General features: G+C 46.0%; 4 protein-coding genes across 14 annotated transcripts in view; 2 read left to right on the forward strand and 2 right to left on the reverse strand.

Annotated features, from left to right (window-relative positions):
* The window catches only part of LOC146302599 (ankyrin repeat and KH domain-containing protein 1-like), a 23,815-nt gene extending 14,459 nt beyond the window's left edge, over positions 1 to 9,356 (reverse strand). For 4 of the 8 annotated variants that reach the window (XM_084693574.1, XM_084693219.1, XM_084693430.1 and 1 more), the window contains exons 1-6: positions 8,909 to 9,356; positions 5,181 to 5,334; positions 2,767 to 2,923; positions 917 to 1,079; positions 660 to 807; positions 1 to 56 (exon numbers count right to left, since the gene is read on the reverse strand). The exon at positions 1 to 56 is cut by the window's left edge and continues 178 nt beyond it. In XM_084693574.1, the coding sequence (XP_084549700.1) occupies positions 1 to 56; positions 660 to 807; positions 917 to 1,079; positions 2,767 to 2,923; positions 5,181 to 5,334; positions 8,909 to 9,184 (954 nt within the window). In that variant the 5' untranslated portion in view covers positions 9,185 to 9,356. The remainder of the gene's footprint in view (positions 57 to 659; positions 808 to 916; positions 1,080 to 2,766; positions 2,924 to 5,180; positions 5,335 to 8,908) is intronic. The other 4 variants (XM_084693647.1, XM_084693351.1, XM_084693271.1 and 1 more) reach the window with 2 other exon arrangements.
* A 1,235-nt stretch (positions 9,357 to 10,591) lies between these two features.
* LOC146302600 (heterogeneous nuclear ribonucleoprotein H2-like) lies at positions 10,592 to 16,065 on the forward strand. 2 transcript variants are annotated; one of them, XM_084693946.1, is made up of 11 exons: positions 10,592 to 10,831; positions 11,281 to 11,372; positions 11,497 to 11,652; positions 11,765 to 11,908; positions 12,788 to 12,926; positions 13,770 to 13,948; positions 14,123 to 14,235; positions 14,459 to 14,594; positions 14,825 to 14,947; positions 15,051 to 15,143; positions 15,347 to 16,065. In XM_084693946.1, the coding sequence occupies exons 2-11, from the start codon at positions 11,291 to 11,293 to the stop codon at positions 15,451 to 15,453; spliced, it is 1,272 nt and encodes a 423-aa protein (XP_084550072.1). In that variant the 5' UTR covers positions 10,592 to 10,831; positions 11,281 to 11,290; the 3' UTR covers positions 15,454 to 16,065. The 2 variants fall into 2 exon arrangements, with proteins under 2 accessions (XP_084550072.1, XP_084550140.1); XM_084694014.1 differs by having other exon boundaries at positions 10,593 to 10,831; positions 14,825 to 14,908.
* A 461-nt stretch (positions 16,066 to 16,526) lies between these two features.
* On the reverse strand, positions 16,527 to 21,373 carry rufy1 (RUN and FYVE domain containing 1). 2 transcript variants are annotated; one of them, XM_084693845.1, is made up of 17 exons: positions 21,051 to 21,373; positions 20,407 to 20,589; positions 20,141 to 20,258; positions 19,905 to 20,006; positions 19,564 to 19,687; positions 19,401 to 19,462; positions 19,089 to 19,224; positions 18,885 to 18,986; positions 18,688 to 18,804; positions 18,414 to 18,542; positions 18,196 to 18,293; positions 17,947 to 18,066; positions 17,750 to 17,879; positions 17,560 to 17,654; positions 17,405 to 17,453; positions 17,228 to 17,305; positions 16,527 to 17,013 (listed from the first exon to the last, which is right to left on the reverse strand). In XM_084693845.1, exons 1-17 carry the CDS (start codon positions 21,352 to 21,354, stop codon positions 16,876 to 16,878), a joined length of 2,085 nt encoding a protein of 694 aa, XP_084549971.1. In that variant the 5' UTR covers positions 21,355 to 21,373; the 3' UTR covers positions 16,527 to 16,875. The 2 variants fall into 2 exon arrangements, with proteins under 2 accessions (XP_084549971.1, XP_084549891.1); XM_084693765.1 differs by having other exon boundaries at positions 18,375 to 18,542.
* Positions 21,270 to 25,967, forward strand: hbegfa (heparin-binding EGF-like growth factor a). Of its 2 annotated transcripts, XM_084694188.1 has the most exons (8): positions 21,270 to 21,487; positions 21,647 to 22,030; positions 22,546 to 22,597; positions 23,234 to 23,485; positions 23,656 to 23,854; positions 24,019 to 24,174; positions 24,456 to 24,544; positions 24,729 to 25,967. In XM_084694188.1, exons 3-7 carry the CDS (start codon positions 22,555 to 22,557, stop codon positions 24,526 to 24,528), a joined length of 723 nt encoding a protein of 240 aa, XP_084550314.1. In that variant the 5' UTR covers positions 21,270 to 21,487; positions 21,647 to 22,030; positions 22,546 to 22,554; the 3' UTR covers positions 24,529 to 24,544; positions 24,729 to 25,967. The 2 variants fall into 2 exon arrangements, with proteins under 2 accessions (XP_084550314.1, XP_084550244.1); XM_084694118.1 differs by lacking the exons at positions 21,270 to 21,487; positions 21,647 to 22,030 and having other exon boundaries at positions 22,353 to 22,597.
* Positions 25,968 to 27,073: the final 1,106 nt, after the last annotated feature.

Below are 27,073 nucleotides of genomic sequence, written 5' to 3' on the forward strand. Positions count from 1 at the left end.
CACCTTCACCACGTCCACGAAGCCCCCCGCGCACGCGTACGTCAGAGCCGTGTTTCCTGCCAGGGGCCAGGGGAGGGGGTGAGCTACACTACACACACCATGGAAGGGCCACATGGTAGGGGTATGTGTCCCGTGTCAGTCTGAGAGTGTGTGTGTGTTAGTGTGTGTGTCCCGTGTCAGTCTGAGAGTGTGTGTGTGTTAGTGTGTGTGTCCGATGTCAGTCTGAGAGTGTGTGTGTGTGTTAGTGTGTGTGTCCCGTGTCAGTCTGAGAGTGTGTGTGTGTTAGTGTGTGTGTCCGATGTCAGTCTGAGAGTGTGTGTGTGTGTTAGTGTGTGTGTCCCGTGTCAGTCTGAGAGTGTGTGTGTGTTAGTGTGTGTGTCCGATGTCAGTCTGAGAGTGTGTGTGTTAGTGTGTGTGTCCCGTGTCAGTCAGAGTGTGTGTGTGTTAGTGTGTGTGTCCCGTGTCAGTCTGAGTGTGTGTGTGTTAGTGTGTGTGTCCCATGTCAGTCTGAGAGTGTGTGTGTGTGTTAGTGTGTGTGTCCCATGTCAGTCTGAGAGTGTGTGTGTGTTAGTGTGTGTGTCCGATGTCAGTCTGAGAGTGTGTGTGTGTGTTAGTGTATGTGTCCCATGTCAGTCTGAGAGTGTGTGTGTGTGTGTTACCCGTAGAGGACTGGGCGTTGACGTCTGCTCCGTGCACCAGCAGCAGCTTGACGATGTCTACGTAGCCTCCGCTGGCGGCCGCCATCAGGGGCGTGATGTCACCCTTGATGCCCCGGTCCTCCACGTTGGCGTGCATGGCCAGCAGCACCTGGGGGGGGCGGGGAGAGGAGGGGCAGGGGCTCAGTACACACATGCGCACACCAACACAGGGAAAGGTCTGGTTCTGACCTCCGATGAGGCCCTGATCGGTCACACACCTGTGCCAGTTCGTAGTAGCCGGCGGAGCAGGCCAGGCACAGCAGGCTTTCGCCCTCCTCCGTGTGCTCGTTGACGCTCCGGCCCTCGTCCAGCAGCTTCCTGACGGCGTTCACGTCTCCGTCCGAACACGCCTCCGCTAGACTACGGCTGAAAATAACCAGACTGCTACAATTATTGCCACTGTGACAGGAAATCACACAAACACACACACACACATCTATATATATATGCATATTACTGTACTGAAACTGACTTATTTAACACTCACTGTCACTGAGTAAAATACACAGCTGGACAGAAGCACTCAAATGGATTTATTAGGGATGGGGATCGATACCTGGTTCTGTAAGGACCCGGCTCCAAATTTCTCAAAACCCGAAGATCAATTAAGTTGAGCGTATCGATACCGCTATCGACACTAGGTAATATAATGTAACTTGTGTCTCGAGAGATAAGTCAAGTCATTTAAATCAAATCACTGGTGCACAAACATACATGAATTGTCTAATAAAATTACTGAATTCAATTGAATGGCCTGCCAAATGCCTTGAAGCTAAAAGAAGAAGAATTTAATTGACTCACGCCCTACTTCGCTACATTTCTCATGTTGTTGCTAGCTACGATGGCTGAACGTACTAAGCGGTCAAAGGCTTGGCTACATTTTAATAAAGCCAAAGATAAGGATGAAGCGACGTGTAATATATGTTCAAAGATAATTTCTTGTAAGGGGGGGGAACACTACTGCAATGAATAAGCACCTCAACGTTGTGCATCAGCTAAAGGTAAAATGCAGTACTTAAAATACAGTACTTTTGACTGTCTTGGAGAAGCAACGGTGCCAACTCCAGCTGCCGCTGCAGGACAGTCCTCCTCCTCCACACAAGGTATGCAGCAGTCAGCGCACCCCAACTTCATAGCAAGTATCCATCAGTGACAATAATAAGCCTCAATAATAAGAGCCAGGGCCCTACAGTGCAACTATTTCACTCACATAGGCCCCTAAAATTTGATGCGTGCGCAAACCGGAAAAATTATTGACAAACACAGTGTGTGAGTAGAGACTAGCCCCCCCCCCTCACTGCTGATCATTCTAAACAGTCACCAGGAGCATGGCTCTGCAGGCTGCTGAAGCATCTTGTTAAACAATAACAGAGACAGAACAAAATAGGGATGAGATAAGGAAGGGTTGGGTTTGGTTAGCTGGTCATTTAGCTATATCAAGTGCCTTTTGTTGAAACGTGTTCAACTTTTCATAACGTCTTGAACAATCACAGTCATTTATACTAGCTGCTCATCCAGGTTGTGGATAGTGAATGTAGCCAGAGTCAGGATCCATTGTGCCAATATGTGCTCCTTTAATCCTGCCTCCTCCTGAGAGCAACACGTTCCCCTTGTTCTATTTGCATCTGTTTCATTCATTTAGATGGTGGTTAGCTCAAGCTCACCACGTAAAAGTAAGCAGCCGCGAAAATGGTGTAGATATCGATAAAAATTAACAATCTCCATCCCTAGTATTTATTGATAGGAGAGTAAATTGCTCGACTGACTGACTTACTGATCGATGCATTAAATACTGGGAAAACAGACTGCCCGATTGAATAATTGATAGATTGATATTGACTATACGAAATTGCCTCTGGAACCACACCAGAAGCCCTCCGTTACATGTCCAGTGGCGTTCGACATGAAGGCTGATGACGTGGCCCTGAGAGCAGGTCCCATGTGTGCTGCTAGGCTGCGTCTAACAGCAGAGGACAGCCCTCCAACAGCAGAGGACAGCCCTCCAACAGCAGAGGCAGGCTGGGTGGGTGGGGCCTGTAGGTGCAGGTGTGCCGGGGGAGATACATACTTGTCGGCCTGGCCTGCGTTAAGGGTGTTCTCTGCCCTCATGCGGGTCAGCGCGGCCGCAGCCTCGTCCAGGGCGCAGCTCACCGACGACGTCAGCCTCCGCAGCACCTCCGGATCTGCAAACGCTTTACCATCGGCAGTGGACAGTTTACCGATGCCTGCAGGCCACCGTGGGGGGGGGGGGGGGGGGGGGCACACCAAGCCAGGCAGATCCAAACCATGGTTAGTAGTGGTACCCACAAGCCAACACACACACACACATACAAAATACACACGCACAGGTGGTTAATAAAGTCCAAACCAAGCATTGTTTGCTTTTCCTGTTCATGTAAATATAGTAAGTTGACATTTTGCCCACTTCACAGCAGTCAGTCTGGCTGGCGGTGTCTGGTCTTGGTCAGTGAGCAGGGAAACACAGGGTACATGAGAGATGAACTCTGAGAGACACAGGGAGGGACACACACAGATGGGAGACAAGCAAGAAGAAGGCTGTACAGGATAACGAGTGTGTGTGAGTGAGTGTGTGTGTGTGCATGTGCGTGTGTGTGTGTGTGCATGTGCATGTGCGTGTGCGTGTGTACGTATGTGTGTGTGTGCGTGTATGTGTGTGTGTGTGCACGTACGTCTGTTGTGTGTACACGTGTGTGTGCACACATGTGTGTATGTGACAGCACAAGGGAAAAAGACTCAGTGAGAGGGAAGAACAAGCAGGAAGGGGGGGGGGGGGGTAAAAACAGACTGCTTGTTCTGCTGACCTACATTGAAAGGCTTCTTTCACAAGACCAGGGCAAGGACGGTTTCCCAGCCAGAGGAGAGAGCGCTCAAGCAAAACGAGAGTGTGTGTGTGTGTGGGGTGTGTGCGTGTGTACGGAAACAGTGATAAGGGATGGGGCAGCAGAAGAGGGAGGAGCGGTGACAGTCAGAGCACCCCCCTTTCCCTCCCCGTACGGTGGTCTCTGAGCCCCCGTGCTCCGTCAGGACAGACAGGGGCTCCGCTGGGCCCGCCCGGCCCCTGTGCTCTCAGCAGCAGGCCTGGGAGACACTCTAAACTTAGCCCGGCTGTCAGAGCGCTGTCGCAACGCTCCCTCAGGACGCAGAGGGCCGGGAGGTCGATCATTAATGCAGAGTGTTCATCTCGGAGAGAGGAAATCAGAGGGAGAACACCGTACACACACACAAACACACGCAACCGCCTGACACACCGTCAAGAAACAGGTGATGACCAGACTACCGTGCTCTCTTTGAAGCCAGCTATGTTCAGTTGGTCTGAGTCCAGAGGGATTCACATGCACTGGGTCACCCTGACTCTTAAGACTGACGGCTGTGGAGGTTGGACCCGATTTGAATATCTGTAAGGCAGATACAGGCCCACTGTGGAGACCGTGGATAGCCTAAAGCAGCTGCCACTGTCAATTGGCTCACCACTAACAGTCGGGCCTGACTGCGAAACACAGCACACTGTGCTTGCGACACAAACAATGACCCACCTGCCTCCCTCCCTCTCTAACTTAGCTAACTTCCAAAACACACAACAGCCACGTCTCTGGTATCAAACACCTGACTCTGTACACACACACACACCTGGTCCCCGTTAAAGCACCGCGTTCCAACACCCTCCCCCCCCTTCCTCCCCCCCAGACTAGAGAGGAAGTGGCGGCACTTTCGGGATTGGGGCTAAGGTGGGGAACCTCGAGCACCTCATATTCCGTGTGGCGGATGGAGGGGGCAGGAGCGGAGCGGGGCGTTAATCTGCCCGGTCATGTTTATAAGCCCAGAGCAGGTCAGGACGCACAGACCTGCCTGCTGGATTAATCTGCACACTTCCCCTCTCCTTCACCCAGGGACGCCCTCGGGTTGAGACCCTGCCTTACTGGATTTCTAGGTCTCATCTCTCACACGCACACCGGCGGATGGATACAGGGACAACCGATATCCCCACTCTGTTTTGGGCTTTCAGAGGCAGGCCGTGAGGCAAACGATGGTATCCTCGGTATAGGAAACAGCTGATCTTTTATGCAGAAAACCACACATTTCGACAGCGCACCAACTGCACACCAACCCAGGTGTGCAGGTTGGATACGTGCGAGCGGGAAGGGGTGCGAGTCTGGCCCAGAGACACAGCAGGAGGGATCTGTTCTGGTGAGGACTCTGAAAACCTCTTCAGCAGGATGCAGATCCATCTCAAAACACCTGGCCCATTCAGATCAACTCCCTAAGACACAGCATCCCTTCAGCCTGTCCTTAAAGAGCAGCTGTCAAGCAGAACATGCTGTAATTGCCACTCCAAAAAAAGGGAAAGGTGGTTGGGTTTCCAGACAATGAAAGCCGGGCCAGGATGTTGCGAGGCTGGGGTGCAGGTCTGGGGTGCAGGTCTGGGTCAGGTCAGGTCGTGGGGGTTGAGGTCGGGGCTCCTACCTGCAGCCTCCAGCAGAGCCTCCAGACGGGCCTGTGTCTCCGGGTCGACGGTCCGAAGGTCCACCCCGTCTGTAGCGCTGGACAGCAGCAGCTCCGACGCCGTCTTCATAATGGGGTTGTCCAGGTCCTCCTGGTCCAGTATAAACGACTCCACCTGAGAGGGGGAGAGGAGAGAGGGAGGGAAGAGAGAGAGACAGAGAGAGACAGAGAGAGAGAGAGAGAGAGAGAGAGAGAGAGAAGGGTGACGAACAGGGGAGCAGTTGGGCGAATAAGAAAGGAGGTTGTATGGAAGGAAGGAAGGGAGGGAGAAAAGGACAAAACCAGAATTAACCAAGTTCATAAACATTTTACTGAAGACAAACCTGTGGATTTACAAGTAGGGCTGCAGGCTGACAGGGTGGAAGGCCAGGTGAAATATAGAACATGTTAGTGTATTTGAATATTTCCAAGCTGGGCATGTTCCTGAAGTGTGTGATAAGGAAGTGTGTGGAGAGGTCAGCGGTGGGAATACGAGGGCAAGACAGACAACACCCTGTTATTAGGGAGTTCACCATACGGATTGGTTTTTCCACTTGTCAACTCGTATACACACGCACACACACTAACACATGTGTCAGGTCAGAGTCCACTGAGGCTTATAACCATGTAGGAAAGCCCAAGTGTATGCAATTCTCACACTCCATTAGTTTACGGAACGGCAGAACAATGTTTCAAGTTACAAGGGAGATACAGGTTACTGGATAAGCAGACTTATGAGGAACCTGGCTGGAAAAACAAGTCAAATTCTAACGAGCTGGCGACTTGAACGATATCATAACAAGGAAACCAAAGGATCTGGCTGTGGAGTGTCATCTTACAAAAGTGAAATATACAGTCATTCTACTCATATAGGTGTCTACCCTGATCTTGATCTAGAGCCTAACCCCAACCAGAAGATCAGTCTTTGGAGAGGGCTCACGCCTCACAGCCAAGGGCTGATGCAGACACAGATCTACAGCATATTATCCCATTGGAAATCCAACCCTCCCAGTGCTTGATAGGGATGGGAACATTGCAGACTGGTTTTTCCAGTCTGAAACCGTTGTTTGGTGACAGTCTCAGCACCGTGAGACACTCTAGGGGGTCTGTGCATGTACAAAAGACAAATCCCCAGAATGCACCACAAAGACCCAGAAAGTCAGAGCCCCAGGACAACATAATGAAGCTTAATACCCTGGCCACTGCAATAGATAACCATCAAACACAATTCAAAGCCATTTCAAAAGAAAAGCATAAACACATTCAAAACATATGTATATGTGAACGGGAGTAGAGCCAGGCAACTTTGGACTGTAACCAAGAAGCGAGTCGTTACTGAACAATATTTCTGAACAGTCCTGTCCATCAATCCCCTACAGACAGGTGATTGCGGGGGGGTATAGCACTCTGGAGCACATTGAGGGACTAAGGTATTGGCGCCTGTGTCTGTTGACCCACCTATAACCCTTTGACACACAGGAAAACAGCTTGCAGCACATTCACAGCATACATGATGGGAGGCCCCCTCATGCAGCTCTGTGCTGGAGACCAGCACCCAGCACAAGGTCATGGCCAAACAGTAGCGTCTTGTCCCGTTTCAATACAACTGCACAGCATGTCTGGTACATGGGCTATATCATGGCCGACTTAATAAAACAAAAACATTTCGATTAAAGGTTAGTTGACTATAAAACAAACCAGTAATGTCCAAAACTATATAAATAGAATGTAATAAAAAGCTGTTAAATAATTAACAATTTTAAAACTCGTCAAATGACTGTTACCCAACATTACTGTCACATCAAGTGATTAATCTGCTCTCAGCCATGGGCCTGTGCTGGGACGGGGACCAGTGAGCCAATGCTACAGGGAGTCAGCACTCGGCAATGTGGAGGAATGTTGCTATATGGTTGGAATGCAGAGCACAGTGACCCATGGGGAATGTAGTTCTGAGAAGCCTTTTACAAACAATGGACATTAGCCCTCCCAATTAATGAACTACAGTTCCCAGACACGGTGCATCCACAGAGCTGGAAAGGCCTCGAAAGGCATCTGCTTAATCCTGGAGCTCAGATTTTAGCTGCTGCCCAGAGCAGTGAGCTCTCCAATGGGCTAATCTCCCACAACAAGCCCTCCCTTTTAAACACATCTTAGAGCCCCATTCAGTCAGTCGAAAAAACATGAAAATGAAGTCATACAAATACAATCAACTTCAATCTAATTTCCATCAACCCTTTTCCAACTAATAGAATACCTACGATATTGCACTTCTGCAAAAAGGACAAACTTCAAACTCCAACAACACAAAGATATAGTAATCTCATCGTTCTACATGTAATCTCATTGTTCTCAGTGTAAAAATGTGATGCTACAGGGCTTGTGCAAAACAAGGCTTCACAGACAGTCTTCGATAACGACAGTGCTTAAAAGAGCATCTATAAACACAGCTCGCTCAACAGGTAGCCGGACAAGTGGCAATCGGCATCCATTAATCTTAGACAAGGGACTTGCTTCAGCAAGTGCACCTTACCATGTACACAAGGCAGGTATAACTGCCTTATGACTTATAAACTCCAGTAAATGCAGTGGTTTTTGTATTTTTTTTCCTCCATCCTGCGGATACTCTACCTGGACCAATAGGAATGTACATATAATTTTAAAACTGTTAAGTTTAGATTACATGGTGCCTAACAAACATTCACATGACAATAACTACAGTGAGAAAGTGGTGAGTTAACATAACCAGAGATATAAGAGTAAGGAATAACACATACAATGCTCCCCCAGTGTCACGGACATATGAAAGCTGTCTCTTAGGTGCAAGAATGCCTACATAAAACATCCTAAAAGATTACAGGCAATTAAGACTGGGATAACTACACTGGGTCAAGTACAACTTGGGATGTCATGTCATCAATACAGACAGCAGAATTTTGATCCACGGTGTATGTCTGCGCTCTATGAGGATCTTTGCTTATGGATGCCATCCTAAGACCTGCACGTTGTGCCAACACATTGAAAGTTGGCCACTTCTGATCTGGAAAACGCTATCACTTGTGACAACGCATGACAAGTTGACATGTTGCCATTTAGTAATGCCTTGTGAGGTTAATAATCTCGTTTAAACCCCGTTCAAAGTTGCAAATGGTCAACTGATTTGTTGCAACACAATGATAACTATAAGTTGAAGGACAGTCAAAATAAATTTACATAATTGTGAAAGGTGACGTAATTGCACCATTAGGATTGAGTGGCAGTTAGAAAAGACAGCTAGGCGACATGGCAAACTTGTCAGTCAGTGCATGTTCGCGTAGTGGGAATATTCCTTTCGATGTAGCAAGTCAACATGGGCTGCAAAGTTGTGAATGCGTGCTGTCTGCGGTCTCGCAACACTGCTAGCACTGACGATACCAAAGCTGTCCACCCGAACTAGGCCGTGGTCGCAGCCTACGCCGCATAAATAAAACATTTTTTCGGGTTATCATACAAATGTGTCCGTGTCTTGCGAAATGTGGCACGTGACTGACCATCCGTAAGAAACTGAAGTTGCAAGAGACATTTCTCAAATACATTAGTGGTTGTTTTTACGTAATTTCGTCAGCTTAGGAGGGGGTGGCTGCCAACAACTAGCCCGCTAGTTAGCTAGCTAGGCTAGCTAAGCAGGGAGAGGAATGTTGGCCAGCTCTGGTTAGCTTGCTTAGCTTAGCTACCTCTGAGACCTCGTCTTCGTCGCTGCCAGATCCTGGACCCGAGGATAGGACTGCTGCTGCCGCTAGTTTGAAGTCCAGTCTTTCTGTAGGAGGCCCAACGGGCTCACCGAACAAGCGTACTTTCTTTCCACCCACACCAATCCCTATGCCCCCAAGTCCGACTCCTGGTGTTGCTCCTACCCCCATCCCTACCGCTGGGGAGCGAGGAGTCACCGAGTCAATCTCGTCCTCGAAGCCGTCCGTCAGCATTGCCGTCCCGGCTACTGCATCCTGCATACTTATCTTGACAATACGTATATTAGTGAGCTTATGGTTGACCTAATGTTCCGTCCGGATTCTTTCTTTTGAAAATTTGGCGTGTTTTTACTTCAGGGAATCATGAAACACTCCCGAAGCGAGGGTTGATGAGGATCTCTTTCCCCCAGCCATTAACTTTCTAACAACCTAACTCACTACGCACTGCTTGTCAGAAACTCCGCCTCTGAAGAAAATCCTCACATTTCTATTGGCTGTTCATTCAGAATTTCAAGTATCAATTGGTCTCTGTGGATGCTAGTCAAAGGAAGGACTGCGACGTCATGTTAGGTTTACCGATATCACGAGGCTCTCAGAACGAACGTCAAGCCATGGTAGGCCAACTAGCTAAACTGATATATAGGCTACTGTATTTGAAGTGAATTAATGATGATGCTGAGAGAGTGGCGGGCAATCATAGTTGACAAACTGAAATCAGAAATATTTGAAATAGTAGTTTAACTTAAGTATGTGTATACTAATAACAATTTACATTGTGATGGACTCACAAAACAAATTGTACTGTATAGACAACAAAACGTACAGGCCTACAAATAAATGTTTACCAACAATACAGACTGGCATATGGCTGTCAACTCATCTCTCCATTGATGTTCATCACATTCATGATAATACATGTCATCATGTTTTCATTTCCTTGAACAGTGTTGGAATCTACCACTGTAACACATATTAACATATAATTAGGAAAGTAAAGGCCAATGCCATCTTAAAGTGCCCTGGTACTCAGAACATCTGTGTGAGTTTTCTTGGGCTTCATAAGGCCAAGACTTGCTGCCTGCAGCAACAACAATGCTGAGTTTGAGTAAGACTTGAAATATAAATATCCTCTGATGTTGTCACACAACATTGTCTATTTGCACGGTTGTCTCTATTGCATGTGGTTGTCTATTTACCTAATAGGGACCCATTGTCAGTTTTGATGAACTTTTCTGTTAGGTAAATGCTGCGATATGTTTTTTGTTGTTGTCGTCATTTTGTTGTTCTAATTACTTTAACTACCCCATGCTGTACATATTTAGATTTTGATTCATTAAATTTAATTATAGTAATCATTAGTTTAGGGATAAGCAGTGAGCCCAAAGAGTATAACCAAGCTCCTTAAAGTTAAAAGCATGCATTGCATATAAAGCAATGACTTAATGTCCAAATACACATTTTTGTGATCAGACATGATGTAGAGAAGAAGAAACAATTGCCTACATATTATCAGCGTTCACTCTTCGAAGGACATTTAAATATAATTAATATGTACATTACTGGATAAATTAGTAGAGTATTAGCTAGCAGATCACTGTATACGCTATGGTGTAAATGTGATTAAATAAAAATTTTTGTCCATCTTCAACGTAACGTCATATATTTAGGGCGTGGACGTAGCATTTACTCGAGGTGGCCAGTTCGAGAGCGCAAGGCTAGGTTAAGCTAGCGAGCTGGCAGTGGTATCACTATCTTTAGTTAGTCGAGAAGCTATCGATTCGAAGCATACTAAATAGCTAGGTTGTAAGGCAAGGTATTTTGAAGGCAAGCGATTCATTAAACCAAACAATCCGGCGATTCAAGTCAAATATATACACGTCCGGTCTAATAACGTCAGGCTACTAATAGGTAAGTTGAAAGCGATTTGTAATTGTTAAGAAAAGATTCTTATAGGAAGGATCCCGGAAATCTATATAATGATCTAGGCTAGTCATTTTATTGCTAGTTATGTTTATTTATTTAGTTTTATGTTAATTGGTTCAAACTGGGGGGAACTGGAGCATTTCACACAATACTAGTATAGATATTAACCCCACTACTAGTCTCGTGGTGTGCCATTGTCGAGAACAATCAAACACGAGCTAACTAGTTAGCTAGAGCTAACTAGCTTAGCTTTCTAGCAATCGGATTTGATGGCAACGTTAGCTTGCTAGCTAAAAATACATGTGTAATCTGCACAAATGCGTATATTGGTATTCGCTTATTTTGGCTTATATTATACGTTAGTTTAACTCGTGCTGTTGTGGGTAGTTTTGTTTAGTTGCGTTAATGTAAAATATGTTTTGCCCCTTGTGTAGATTACACACCATGGCTGACGAAGGATATGTGGTGCGTATCAGAGGTCTGCCTTGGTCCTGCTCTGTGGATGAGGTACAGAGGTTTTTCTCAGGTAAGCGAATGCAACGTAGTAAATGAACACAGCTGTACCCCCATATTCTATTACTGCTCTGGATATGAACGTCTGCTAAATAAATGACTAAATGTAAATGTATTGGTGAATATTTGGTGAACAGATTGCAAAATTGCGAACAATGGCACAAGCATTAATTTCACCTACACACGTGAGGGACGCCCCAGCGGAGAGGCCTTTGTGGAAATGGACTCAGAGGAGGATTTGAAGATCGCTGTGAAGAAGGACAGAGAAACCTTGGGTCACCGATATGTTGAAGGTGTGTGTAAAACTCACTATTACCAAATGGCTACATTCTTCTTATGCTCCAGTTTTGTACCCAGTAGGCCTAATAGTGACTGAGATTGTCTTATGTTTGTCTGTCCTTGAAGTTTTCAAGTCGAACAGTGTTGAGATGGACTGGGTAATGAAGCACACCGGTCCAAATTGCCCAGAGACTGCTGGCGATGGGCTGGTTCGTCTTAGAGGACTTCCCTTTGGCTGCAGCAAGGAGGAGATAGTCCAGTTCTTCTCAGGTACGAGTAGGCAGCTCTCACTGGTCCACCAGAGTGTCCTGTATCCTGGTACTGGAGTAGTGGCAAAGGGCTTGTGGTTAATCTGTCTCCTCCCCGTCATGGCCTCTGGTGGTAGATGGCAGTGGATGCAGCCACTCCTATCTTCCCTCTAAAGCACTGTGGCTATTGAAAATGACACAACACGTAGGCCATTCAAACTGCTGATTCATGAATTTACAGTGGGCTTCGAGTGACCATGGAGGAAAGGACACAGGGAGAGGAAGCCAGTTAAAATATTAGAGGCAAATGCACCAAGGGGAGTAGCCCTTTGAAGATATGTTTGGTCCGAGATGTTACTGAACCTCTTGACTCCTGGATTTCATCCCCATCATTGTTCAAGTTCCCCATCACCCCTCTGGCCCCACCCAGACAATTAAAATAATGTCACTTGTAAAGAACAGCCATAGATATATAATGGTTTCCATCATTCTCATGTTAATAGAGCAGTTATTTACCTGGAACGTCTTCACATTGCTTAATGAAATCTCAGTCCACCCAGTAGGAAAACATGTTACTTCTTGGGGCCAATGTAGAATGGTTGGTGATCAAGGTAACAAGTCCCATTCAGTAAAATATCTTCTCCTGGCCAGATAAGATGTCTCCTTCTCTCCACATATTCTTTCTATTCCTCCATCCCCCCCCCCCCCATGCAAGTTCACTCAATGATACACTCAACTAGCATGTGATAATGCATAGCTTCTATTTATTCATGAGCTCTCTCTCTCTCTCTCTTCTTTTTTTATCTGTCAGAAAACAACTTTTTAGAGAAAGTGATCTCTCTGTGATTGGGCATGTGATTTAATGTGTCCCCCGCTGGGGTTATCTGTCCTTGGGTTGAAGGGTTGGAAATCGTGCCAAATGGGATAACATTGCCGGTGGACATCCAGGGGAGGAGTACGGGGGAGGCCTTCGTGCAGTTTGCTTCACAGGATATAGCTGAAAAGGCTCTAAAGAAACACAAGGAAAGAATAGGGCACAGGTGGGGATGGTTGGTTGGTTGGTTGGAAAAGTTGCTTTTCTTATGGTGTATACCTACTACATCCAACCAAGAACACACACTCACACACACACACAACTTGCACTCAACACTGACGATGCTTAATACAACACATACTATAATACGGACCGCTATAGAAAAATGCCAGAGCGTCAATGCAGAGCTGAATTGGAACAATAGACCTACATTCTCTCACGGCATTCCATGGGAAGATTAGTGCTGAGGGCACCAAATTGGTTCTTGTTTTTTTTTTCATGTTTGGTTGAGAGTGCAGCAGCTTCACAATGACATGCAAGGGTCCCTCAGCACTAAGTACAGGTTGACAAACTGGCAGGGTTGTATCAGGTTGGAAACCAATGAACAAGGGCACCTGAGCATGAGGAGCTGGATCCCACTGTTCCAGGTAATGCTACGAGTGGGTTCCCCACCAGGGACTGGTTCAGGAGCCTTCACTGGCCCTCTCGCATATGTCATGACGAGGACACAGATTGTGCTATTCACAGCCCACTGAAATCATGCTACAGTCCCTGTAGGTCATCCTGAGGTAACCTTAAGAAAAGTCTCTGCTGTATCATTCAAGACCTTATGAATATGCCAAGTTCCTTTGTTCCACACGGCACAACACTGTGTTCTCTTACCCATTCAGTGAAGCGTCAGCGTTTTTCGGTCCAGATTACACCCCATGGACCACACTAATGACAGCACATCAAATAGGCCCATTTCCATCATTTATATCTTCCAATAAAGAGCAAATATACATTCAGTCCATGCTGCTCTGGCTCTTTGTCCTGCCTGGTCCTCACAGAGACGTCTGTATGCTCCCAGGTACGTCGAGATCTTCAAGAGCAGCCCCGCAGAGGTGCGTACCAACTACGAGCCCCAAAGGAAGCCCATGGGGATGCAGCGCCCGGGGCCCTACGACCGGCCCTCGGGGAGCCGTGGAGGCTACAACGGGATGGGCCGGGGGGGGTCCTTCGACAGGATGCGGCGTGGCGGCTACGGAGGTAGGTGGGGGTTCTGGGGGGGAGGGGGGAGAAGGTGTCCTCATCAGGCTCTGAGGAGAAGCAGTGGTTATGATGCCTCTTCATCCGTCTTAAGGCCTTGTATGCTCCACAGACATATTTTTAAAGTGTCTCCACGAGTTTTCCGTTGTTGAGCATACCCTGAACTGTGCGCAGGTGGATCGGATGGTCGCTATGGTGACGGCGGCTCCTCCTTCCAGAGTACAACGGGCCACTGTGTTCACATGCGGGGCCTCCCTTACAGGGCCACAGAGACGGACATCTACAACGTGAGTCAACAGACACTGGACTGATGTCTTTCTCTCTCTTGACCTCCTTCATCTCCTGGTGTGAAGATCTGGATCAGTGAAGGCCTCCACAATGTGCATTGAACTGTCTGTGCTTTGTAGTACGTGTATAATAGCCTGATCTTTTTTTTTCTTCTCCCTGTTGGTCAGTACATTTAATCTCTCTTGCTCTTTGTCTATCTGTGCGTGTCTGTGTTTTCTGCAGTTCTTTTCCCCCCTGAACCCAGTGAGGGTTCACATTGAGATCGGGCCGGACGGCAGGGTGACCGGCGAGGCAGACGTCGAGTTTGCCACGCACGAGGACGCCGTGGCTGGCATGTCCAAGGACAAGGCCAACATGCGTGAGTCGTCTGGCTGGCTTCTCTTAGATCCTTGTATTGAAAATAATTTCAATCAACATTTCCCGATTCTATATATTTTCAGTTAATTCAAATTCCGAATATTTCTAGAATATTTACACTTGATGTCTCTTTAGTTCCCTTGCATCCCAGTTCTAAATAGTCCTGTTAGTGAGTGAGGGGCTTCCTCGTGGCAGGTGTTAACCCTCTCTGTTTGTCTGTGTGGCCTTCAGAGCACCGCTATGTCGAGCTGTTCCTCAACTCCACAGCAGGGGGCAGTAACGATGCCTATGGCAGTCCGATGATGGGTGGCATGGGTGAGTCAGCTGCAGACAGCATGGTTTCTCATCAGCAAGGTAAACTTCAACGTGCAACAATTGAAACCAGTTCCCCAATCGTTCTACCCAAGCGCTGATGGCTGTGGATGTTGGTTGGTGAGACTGGTCTCTCTCCCCTCAGGTAACCAGTCGTCGTACGGCAATGGTCAGCTGGGAGCAGGATACTCGGGGGGCTACAGCAGCCAAGGCAGTATGGGAGGTTACAGTGATTATAGTGAGTATCAGCTCCGTTACACACGCTAGACTGGTGATGTTGGAACCGTTTAGCTGGTCTGGATCAACTGGATTAATAGATTTCTCACACTTGATCCACCTCCTGAAAATGTCAGAGGGATTGTGACAGGGATTGTTTTTTGCGTGTAACCCCCAGGCAAACTCTGCGGTCCTATAGTGTGTTTTGTCTCTCTCTCCTGTTAGGTAAGCAGGACGGAATGAACAGCAGTTACTATGGCGGCGGTGGAGGAGGAGGGAGTCGGAGTTCCATGAACGGCCTGAGCAGCGTGGGGACTGGCTGGGGGATGTAGTTCTGTTTTAAAACTGGCAGTTTGGAAATGTAGTTCTTGCCTAGACTTCTGAAAAGTTGGGGGTTTGAGCCATTTTGAAAAATGAAGGGTATGGGATGTCTTTTTCACAATTTTATTACTTAAGGTTTAGGATAAAGGTTGGTCACTGTTTTTTCTTACCATCCTTGCATTTGAGCGTATAGACCTACACCGCTATGTTAGTTGGGTGAACTACCCACATGTATTTCCATGATCAGACAGTGTGCCCCTTCTAGGTTGCTCCATACCGAAGAGATGTCTTATCATTTTGTGTAGCTTCTCTTGTGTCTAATCTCTTTCACTTCAGACCCACCAATGCTCAGAAATACATTCTGTATATATCTAGATGTTTCTCCTTACATTGATTCTGCATAAACTAAAATGCTTTCTTGATGTATGAAATGTGAATGTGACATTCGACTTAGTTAAAACTGCATGGTTTAAGGTTTAGTTTTAGTGTTTGCGAGTTGAGAGGGGGGTTAAGCTTGCTGATTTATACCAGTGGGAGAGCTGGGGTTTGAGTTAGTCAACATTTCTACAATTTCTTTATTTGTATTAAATGTGCAGAGTGAGTAAAGATGTCTCAATCATCAACTGGGTGGCTTATGTTTGTGGTGTGCAGACTACAGTCAAACAAAGTAGAAACAAATTATTTTTGGTTAAATTCAGTACTCTTTATCAAATAGCTAGATAGAAAACATGTTGGTCGAAACATGCCCAAATTACTTAAGAAAATCGCTTAGCACTGGGTCGAAGTTATATATACACACATTCTAAAATAGACATCTTAAATTCTTGATTTGTGTTAACATTCTGTAGTCATTTACAATTCAGATCTACATGTACTTGTATGACTCAAATTAAAAAAGGGAACATTTCATCTGGCACCTCCTTTCTCTACAAAAGTCTTTAAACCGTACTGGAATGCTTATATAAATGACAACAGTTATTATGATGTTTTCACTATTGTGAAGATGTAGGACAGAAATTGTAACAAAGTTACATTTGTTTAAACACAATAGAAACTAGTGTGAACATCATTGATCTGGTTACTTGATTATAAATTCCCTGTCCCTCCAGAACAAAATATTTCTGTTAGTTTAATGTGGTTTGATGGTTCACATTCAAACTCAGTCATGCAGAAGGACCTTTCATAACATTCCATAGACAGTCTTAAGTTCCGGAATTTCAGGCAGACGTAGAAACCGATCTTGAAAACACATCAAACAATGTTTCCTGTTCATTTTCAATGCTAAGGATCTTTATATATATATATATATATATATATATATAAAAATTGGAAACATGAATGTAGAACATGAGTTTTTTGTCTAGATGACTTCAGTAACAACTGGAAAGTTAGACAACATGAAAGAAAGATAAAAGTGTGTGTGTGTAGTTCTGTCAGGAGGCGGAGCCTCTCTGCAGCAGCAGTGAGTGGCAGATATCACAAACCCGGACGGGCCGAGGGTAGGAAGGCAGGGCCAGCTCGTTGGCAGAGCAGCTGTTGCAGTAGATATCCCCACAGTTCCTACAATGGTGCTGCACATGGGCACAATGTCCGAGAGAAAACGAAAGAGAGACAGACACGAGAGGGAGAGAGAGAGAGGCACAGACAAGAGACAGGGAGAGGTCAGTTGCTACTTTTCAAAGTCGAAGCAGACGTCTTCACTGAAGATGCACTTTAGGTCGTCACGGCAACAGAGTGGAAGGGAGGAGGTTTGTGCCGTGGGACCCGGGCCGCTCTGCCTCTCACCTTCCTGCGAGCGATGGAGAACTCCTTCTGGCACTGCTTACACTGGGTAGCCTCGTCGTCCTTCAGCCAGGCGTGGCCCTGACGGGGAACAACAACACCAGGCTGAAACCTCCCGAGCTGTCAGGTTATCCCATTAGATGTCCTTCTACGAGGTTTCTGTCCTCTGGATAATCTTACCTTCAAGGCCTTGTTGACCTCCTTGAAGTCCTCCATTTTGAGCTTAGACCTGCCGAGAGAGAGAGAGGCGATGATGGAGAGAGCGGCTGGGAGAACCACGTAATGAACGTGAGGGGTGGAGGAGGTGGAGGGAGGAGGAGAGGAACGGTACTCACTGACTCAGGTGCTGGCCCATCTCCTGGAGAGCCTGCTCCTGCTCCTCGCAGATTTGCTGGAGCTGTTTCTTCTCCTCCTTCAGGTCCTGGAGCTCCTACAAACACACACATCCAGATGGTGAATTTGAGCAGGTTTGCTGTTTAAGCTCTCGGTGGATGTGTGTGTGTGTGTGTGTGTGCCGCTCCAGACCGTGTGCAGCCCCTGCAGCTGTTGCAGCTGTGTGCGCAGCTCTGTGCTGTTGTCCTGCTCTCTCTGGAGAGCTCTCTGCAGGCTCTGCCTCTCCTCCTTCTCGCTGCGCAGGTCACTCTCCAAACCCAGCCTGGTCAGGGGACAGGGGGGCGTCAATATGGGCACGTGGACGAGCTTGTGCGTGTGTGTGTCCGTACCTTAGCGTGTCCAGGTCACCCAGCTGTTTCTGCAGCGCATGCACCTTGCCCTCCAGCTCCGACCTCATGTCTCTGTCCGATTGGTCGCTCTGCCTCCTCTCGCGCTCCGAGTTCTGCAGCCTTAAAGACACAGCGCCGTGAATTGGAGCGAGGAATTCCAGTTGAGAGAAAATATTGTTATCCGGCCCATGTACGCACGAGCACACGCGCGCCTTTTAGGAAGACAAGAGACGTTAAAAGCCCCCCCACCTCTGCTCCATCTCCTGCATGGCCGTCTCCATGTGCTTCATCTTGTCCTCCAGCTGAGCCGCGGCCTCCTGCTTGCTCTCGGTGTCTCTCTCCGCGTCCTGCGAAAGGAACACATTCGTAACAGCCTGAACCGGTGCGCGCGCGCGCGTGTTGGCGTGCGCATTTTGCAGCGTGCGTACCTGTGCTTTGTGGAACATCTGCAGGTTGAGGGTTTTCACCTGGTCCAGCTGGATGCGGAGGGCTGCCAGGGCGTCCTGCTTGTCGTGCGTGTCCTTCTCCAGCAGCCCCATGGCCACCTCCATCTCCTGCTTCAGACCCACCTGCAGCTCCAACTCTCGCTCCAACTCCTGCGCAGAAAACACACGCACGAGGTCAAACGCGGGTCTGTTTGTTTGGCTGCTCTGGAAGGCTGGGGGGGGGGGGGGGGGGGTGAAGTAGAAGTGGGGGTCGGTGGTGGTGGGGGGGCGGGGGTTAGCGGTCGGTTGTTCGGACCTGCCGGATGCGTTTCTCCTCGTGGTACTGTGTCCACACCACGTTGTACATCTCATCCAGACCCTGGCGAGTCTGTCTGTACGTCTCCAACTCCACCTGACTGTCCTGCAGGGTCGCCTACACACACACACACACACAGGGTTATAGAGCAAGAGCCTGTGTGTGTGAGAGTGTGTCCGTGTGTGTGACGTCCTCACCTCCTCCTTCTTCAGGCTGCTCTGGAGGATCGACTCGTTCTCCTTCCTCAACGTCTCCTGTTCTTCGCGTAGAGAGTTAATCCTGTCTGTCGCTGCCGTAAGCTGGAGAACAAACACACACACACACACACACACACACTGCAGTTACACCTCAAAGGCTGGTGGCAACCCTGCTAGCAAATACACACAGAAGCAGAGACTGACCTCCTCAATGAGCTTGCTGTTGGTCTTCTCCAAGGAGTCCATCTTGGCCTGCAGGTCGGTGACTGTGCCGCTGAGGTTGCGGTTCAGCTCCTCAATGTAGTGCTTCTGATCCAAAATGGCCGTCATTTTGGTGTCACTGAGGGAGAGGTTGTGAAGGGGGGGAAGCGACATTGGCGACAGTGCAGTGTTTTATGACAATGTGGAGACTATCTAGGCTTGACAGAGAGACAAAATACGAACAAACGAGCCGGCAGTAAAAGATAAGAGAATGAGTGGTTAGAGGACAGAGATAAGAGTCACAGAAATACTTACTCTTTAGAGGTCTCAGTGCTTGAAGTGTCTTTCAGGTACAAGGAGAAGTCAATGACCCCCACCTTAACAAGACAGCAGAGCATTAGGATAGACCAACAATTCATCAAATGAATCTCTGCCTGCCACTTAGGAAGCGTGCAGTCAGCGATGCATCTGAGCCCACCTGAGAGTCCAGATCTTCCCCTTTGATGCAGAGGTTGGCGTCGATGACGTTCAGTCCAACTAACATGCCCCCAATCACTATTCCTTCCTCCTCCATCATTAACGCCCCAGGCTCATAGAACTCACTGAAGGGAGACAAGGAGAGTGGAGGGTAGGAAAGAGGGCAATAGAGGGAGAGGGGGGGGTAATAGGAGAATAAAGATAGAAGGGATGGTGGTTGATGACAGAGAAGGTTAAAAGTTACTGAGGGAAGCTGAAAGAGAGAGAGAGAGTCTAACTTTATTGGTACCTTTGAAGGACTCAAATGTTTCAGAATTACAGTTGAACTTGGTCTGTACCGACCTTAGCAGGTCCTTGCGGTCCAGCAAGGCTTTTATGTAGTCGGCTACTTTCTTCTGCATGAGAGCCAGGTGAAGCCAAGCCCTAGCACGGCCCAATCCTGTCCTGAGACGGGCAGAGGACGAGAGGGAGAGAGAACAAACTCATGTAGACACGTTCATGGCAGAAGCGTGAGACAGCCTGTGACTGTAACACCACACCTGCTCAGCCAGGGTACATCTGACAGTGTGGATGCTCACTTTAAACCTGGCAGGTCTCTGGCGCTGGTGGCAATATCTGCCGACTCGGGACACAGTTTCTCAACCAGCTCCAGAGGACCCCAGATCGACTTGTTCTGACTGATAAAGGACTTCTTAGCTGCAGAGGGAGATACAGAGGACTTACAGTATGTAGGAGAAAATAAAACGGCATCTGGTTGAACAGTTTCCTTTACTCCGTCTCTTTAACACGGCGTATCATAGTCTTGATACCGGCCAATGACACAACAGTAGTTAAACAACCTCACCTTTCAGTCCATGCTTGAGACAGTGTTCTAGAACCACGAAGAACTGCTGAAGTGGAGGGTAGTCAGAGTCTAGAGTTCTCCCCAGACTTAGAGAAGACTGAATCAACACCTTGATGCTTAACTTCATCATACTAAGAAGGTTGGATCTCTCAATAGCCATAGGATCCTTCATTGCTGGCACATCTGGGGGTTGGTGAGACAAGTTTAAAGAAGTTAAAAGAAATAGAGAAGATGAACATAAATACTTTATTCATTGCAATTTTCCAAGGAAATGTGTTGTCACAGTCTGCCACACATTAAGTAGAACTAACACATAACTCATGACAGGGACAGTTTGACATCCATGCAGAACTGGATATTCGTATCTTTCACTTCCCAAAAGTGTAACAGAAAATTGAAGCCTGAACACGAAAATAAACCCCAGTTATAATATGGCATTACGAACCATCAACGGAGGTTATTGTATGCTGCCAATAGCATGTTACACCCAATTATCCCCATAAATCATGTGTTGGCAAACAAGATAACGTTAGCAAGCGATGGGGAAGTTGACCTGAGAAATGATTCTTAAAACGTTAGCTGGCAACACTAAGTTAGTCGCATAGTGAACTGAAAATGTCAGTATAGTAGCAACTTTCACTTACTTGGAAACTTTGTGTTAATACTCGTCTCGTTTTCCGAGTTTTCCTTGACAGGAGAGCTGGGTCCCGCTGTGACGTTTCTCAAAGCTGCACCGTAGTTGACCCCACTGCTAATCGTCTCCGATGCCTTTCGTGCCAGCGACAGGATGGGTGCAGACCAATTGCTCTCTGCCACAGGCTTGGCTTTCTGGTCCTCTGCATCGCTGTTAACTCCATTGTCTGCAGGAACTTCTAAAACGTCGGCTTCAGGCTGTGTAGAGTTGCTCTCCTCGACAGCTGTGTTTGTTTCTTCTACCTCGTCAGCCATTTTTTTCTAGTGACGATAGTGCACATGACGTTCAGACCACAACAATCGCTCACCGTAACTGTGAGCTCGGACTGAGCAGGACGAATTGCCGAATACAAATACATGGATGTTTTGGAATTTCCGATGGATTGCTGTAAGAATGGTCATTATAAATCATATCTGGTTTTGTGCGTGTTATAACAGTGTGTATGTGTTATTAGTGTGTGTGTGTGTGTGTGTGTATGTGTGTTAGGTGTGTGTATGTGTTCTAAGTGTGTGTGTCATCAGTGTGTGTTGTCTGGTTCACCTTTAGGCGAACCAGGCTTGTCTTGCTGGGCCAGCTGGGCCAGTTTGGAGCGTGGGCGCAGCGTCCAGAGCCGGGAGGACCTGTCCCCTCCTGCCCGTTGGCTGTCCTCCTCTACTGGGCCTCCAGCACGGGCGTGTCCCCCAGCCAAGTATCACAGCTTTTCGTGATATAGTCACGTAAAAGAATCAAATCAATCGTGCTAATGACATGAAATGTTAACCAATGTATTTAAATCTAGATTTATTTCAATATGTTTTACTGGTGCGTGTACATATCACGTTGTTTTATGAACATCCAACTGTCTTTTACAATGGCTCTGGACATACCCATATTTACCACTTGATGGCGGTCGCATGATTGTCCCAAGGCTGTGCGTGCTTTAATTTTCAGGTGAGTTGCTCTGTAATTTGTCATAACCCATTCATTATTTTGAAATGATGAAATATGACTATATTTTTTCAGTCACTGTAACATTAAAATAGATGCCAATAACGTAAAAATGTTTTTGAGAAATAATTGATAGGCCTACATTGATTCAATATATATAATTACATATCTCAAATTTGGTTGTATTCTGAAGATGTTTTAAATTGTGTATATAATGCAGTTATATCGATGTATTTGAAGGTCTAAGTCTATAAACATGTTGCAAGATATTAGCTTCAGGGTTTGTAGGCGTGGCAGGCTGTATATAAATGCTGGACTCCGTTTACTGGCGTTCTTCGACTCTCCCCCACTCAATAAAGGCAGTGCCGTTCATGAGTCAGGCATCTTGACAAAAGCCGATCGAGGTGGAAGACTGTACTTTATATCAACGTAGAGAAGGAGTTGTCTATGGTTAAAAGAGAAAAGGAACTACAACGCTTTCATTTGAATACTTTTAATACAAATCTTTTTCATTGAAGTTTGAAACCATGAGGATTTTAAGAGTGGCGTTTCTGCTCGTACACGCCTTCGGTAAGTGTATCCTATCCTTCTGGTGGACTGTTTTGTAAATGATATGTACTTGTCTTCATTTTTACCGAGTTTTCATTCAGTAGAGAGGACATATGGGTAAAGGAGAACGTAAACAATTTATTGAACTTCTTATGGCATTCATGACCTTTTGAACGTCTTGTGAAATTCATGAAAGGCAACCTTTCTCTTAAGGTGTTGGGTATTCAAAAACGAACGGGGTCATTATTCTATTTAAAAACATGCTTTATGTAACTGGATATATCCTACGTTGTATTTTTAACTCATATTCTTGCATTGGTCCCATTAGCTAACTGTCTGTCTATGCACAGCCAGAGTTGTTGCCCACTGTTGCAGGAATAGATTTATCTAAAGAACACTTTTCAATCAAGAACCGTATTTGTATGAGGCTGAGGCCAGCTACCTGTGGCTAGCTGCACGCCGGTTGTTGCCCCTTACGCAACATGTTTCAACTTGCCCAGCTCTACTAGGTTTTCTAGAACTTGGAATTTTGTTTTTCTCTGCAATTTCGAATATGGATTTCAATTCTTATGGATGATTATGTATTTATGTCGTTAATAAACAACCTCTGTTGTTTTTTAAAAGTTGTGTTATAACCAATTTCTTTCAACTTTTTAGTGCTGTCGAGATTGGTGAACGGCGCTGCGGTTGACCGATATGACGAGAGCGCAAGGCCTCAACAACATACGTCTGTAATAAACCTGTTGGATGTGAGTAACGACAACCGGATAGAAGAGGACAACGCTGTTGTAAACAGGCCATCAGTGACCCTGGAGTATGATGAAGAAGAAGATGAGGAATACTCTGAATACTATGAAGATGAGGAGGAAGATTATATGTCTGGGGACTATGAAAACGGATTACCCCGAGGTAGACAAACACGGAACATTTAGATCATTATAATGCAAGTGACTTACAAAACCAAGCCATTAGTACTAATATATTATTGCATGATATGAAAGAGTTATAGTACTTGTAGTGGCACATTGTCATGTTGTGTGGAAAAATGTAATTAATCTATATCTCTCTTTCCATTTTAGTTGCATTGTCAAGCAAACCCCAAAACCCATCCACCATTCTGAATGCAGAGAGGCCTGAGGGGAAGATAAGGAGAGGAAAGGGACAGAAGAAGGGGAAAGGCAAGGGAAAGAAGAGGAATCCCTGCCTGAAGAAGTATAAGGATTACTGTATCCATGGCACCTGCCAGTACTTGAGGCTTATTCGTGAACCATCTTGCATGTGAGTAAAAAACAACAACTTGTGTCTGTCCATCAATCTATTGCTGATTGATTAAGGTCAGTCTGTAAGTTTATCAATTTAGTTTTACATGAATCTATCAGGCACTTAACAACTTTGTCTCTGTCTCTCTCTCCCTCTCTCTATCTCTCTCTCTCTCTCTGCAGATGTCATCAGAGTTATTTTGGGGAACGGTGTGAGTTTGTCGCTCTGCCGGTGGGGAAGGCAGAGGGGGGCTACAACAGGACCACAGCTCTGGCGGTGGTGGCAGTGGTGCTGTCTTCACTCTGTCTCACCATCATAGGCCTGCTGTTGGCACTAAGGTGAGCACAAGGGCCCTCCACACGACACACATATGGCCTGAGGGCCTTCTCAGTCCCACTTACCTTCTGAAAGGAGAAATGAATGGCATACCACAAATATTATAGAGGGCCACACAGATTCTAGGATGGAATGTGGCACGTGAACACAAGTAACGTCTCAGTTTTTGTAGTAAGCTTGAATAGGTCTTCCTCATGAAGGGTATTGTAAACATTCATGATGTTCAGGTTTATCTCTTCACCTGAAACATTTTGTTTGAGTTTTGTTGTTTTGTTTCGGATAGGTTTCACAAGCGAGGGGGGTACGACGTTGAGAATGAGGAGAAGGTCAAACTGGGATCGTCTCCTAACCACTGAAGGCCCGGAAAGAAGGGTGAGTTCCACATGCTGAACACACTTGCACACTGGACACACATTCACAGAAACACAAACAGCATGGCAAACGTCTGGAGTACTGTCCATAAGTGAAGTCTCAGTTCAGATGCTGGTGCTGAAGTACCAATTCTCTAAAGTGGATGACAGGTGGTTTGCTTACTGTCCCTATCTCTTCATCGTAGGCACGGATCCAGACATTCTACCTCAAAATAGAAAAGAGAAGGGAGATGCCTAGAAGAACCCAGAAGGACAGTGACTGTTTGGCCAGAAGGGAACCACAGGCCTAGCACATGAGCCACCTTTCCCACAAGTGATGGCCCTATCAGATAAAACATGTGTGGGTCCGGATTCCCACAGAGGATTTGTAACCTGCTAGGAAGGAGCCTGCAAAACTGGAACATTGCTTGGTGCAGAGAAAGTACTGGATACATGATGAGGATATGGACAAGGAGATGGAGAGAAACATGGCTGAAGTCAGTGCTGCTTTTTGGCTGTGTTTGAACTATAAGAGATCCAGACTCAACGGATACGGCTTCCATTCTCCCCCACCAACTAGAAAGGACGACCTGTAGTATTTGTATCAGTCAGCATTTTATATTTTTCTGCACTTGTTTGTCATTTTCTAGTGTACTGTAAAACCTTCTATTTATACCCTTTTATCTTTTAATTTATTTATTTAATATTTTGCTGTATTTATGTTCAACTGCTTCGTCCACACAAATGCACTGTCCGATAAAAAAAATGTCGTATTTTTTATATTTAATGTTCGATCATAATATTTATTGATGAGATGTAGATATATCTGCAGCATATCAGTATGCTTATGGAGAACTGAAATTTAAATTCTAAATGCGATTCCTGGTCACGTAGGTTTATTTGATTACTGATTCTGGCAACCCGTATAGTAGGTTTCTATACCACTGTGACTGATTGAATTATCTGTTGATGACTGTTTTTAACACCACCAATGTTCACTATTCCAATGTAACACTGACAGGTCAATGTAAGCCATTATGATGTTGTTGCATTGGACTTGTGTTGAAAACTGTTAACTTGTTGCCCAACTGTAACTAAACCTACACGTGTGGATATTTAAAGTCGGCATGCATTCTTACTGCTCTCATGACATTAAAGTATAAACCTGGTGAATCCTATTTCATATTACAAACCCTGTCAAATGTTGGGTATGTAACTGTAAAAGTGTTGCCTTGTCTTACAATGGATATAGAACCGAAAAGGTATTTCCCCACTCAGTATGATACTGTGTAGACATACTGAGGTCCATGTTAAGCTGTTAATGAAATGTGAATTCAAGTGTCCAGCCTTTTCAGAACGTCCTGGAATCTGCCAGTTTGAAGTGATTTAGAGTCAACATTTGTATTTTGTTCTCAGTAAGAAATGATTAAAAAAAAGTCTCTGAATTCATGGTGTCACTGTTTTGTCGTCACCTAGTTCAAGATCAAGTATTTTACTGTCAGAAGCACAGAACAACACAGGGTCAGATTGGGCACTGGAATTCTTGGGACAAGAAAACGCAAAAGCATCCTGGCATAACATAACATATAAATACACAGAACATAGATTACATCTATGATAAGCAAAAATATAATAAACCTCCTAATATACAATAATATACAATATTCAATACAGTATACTAAACCTCTAAATACACATAATACACATAATAACCTATACTAACCTTATAAACCTATGTTAACCTGAGACAAGTGAAGTAGAATAGTGCTGATAGAGCAACCAGTAGCTGTACCCATACACATATCCAGACCATTACATGGCTGTTTTAAGGTTTTGGAATAGAAAAGAGCTCTCACATTTTACTCGGACCAAGTAGTTATATCACAGTGGTTCCTATTTGGTTCTGTGTTGTTATAATCTTTTCATTCTAATAGCCTAAGCTTCAAGCTATGATAAGAAAGGTCATGCTTACTTCAGCCACCTGATCCACTTCCCTGGTCTGGACACACACAAGTGATATTTATAGATAATTATAGAAAACAGTATTAGTGTTTCCTCCTGCCTGACAGTTTAGCTCCTCAGACAGAACACCTGTGTCGTGAAACCAAAGACACAAAAGTTGTACAGATTTTGCTTTCATAGCTTACCAAAACCACTGTGGTGATGGCTAAGACACTAACTATGCTAGCAGGCTAGCGTATTCACAGCTGTCCCACAGTAGATCTAATGCAATCCTGGAATAGGCTAGCAATGATGACATGACCACATCATCATCTGTCTTACTGACAGATCAATCAGACGGTGCTACGTAGCTGGCTACTGGGCCTGCCTGCCTGCTTGCATTAGAGAGCCTCAGGGAAACAGATGTTGAAGAGACACCTGATTTGCAACCTCAACACATCATGCCTCTGCTGCACCCACACTATCACTACACAGATGGCATGTTCAAAGAGTGCTACCGTAGCATCCAAACTTTCCCCCTGCGCCAAATCTTACACCTCCAAAAGAAACAATACAATGATTGGTTACAGATTGGTTACACTGTCAGCTT

This window comes from Hypomesus nipponensis, chromosome 1 (genome assembly GCF_054491055.1).
Source record: "Hypomesus nipponensis isolate SF chromosome 1, ASM5449105v1, whole genome shotgun sequence".
In the NCBI taxonomy this organism is placed as follows: domain Eukaryota; kingdom Metazoa; phylum Chordata; class Actinopteri; order Osmeriformes; family Osmeridae; genus Hypomesus; species Hypomesus nipponensis.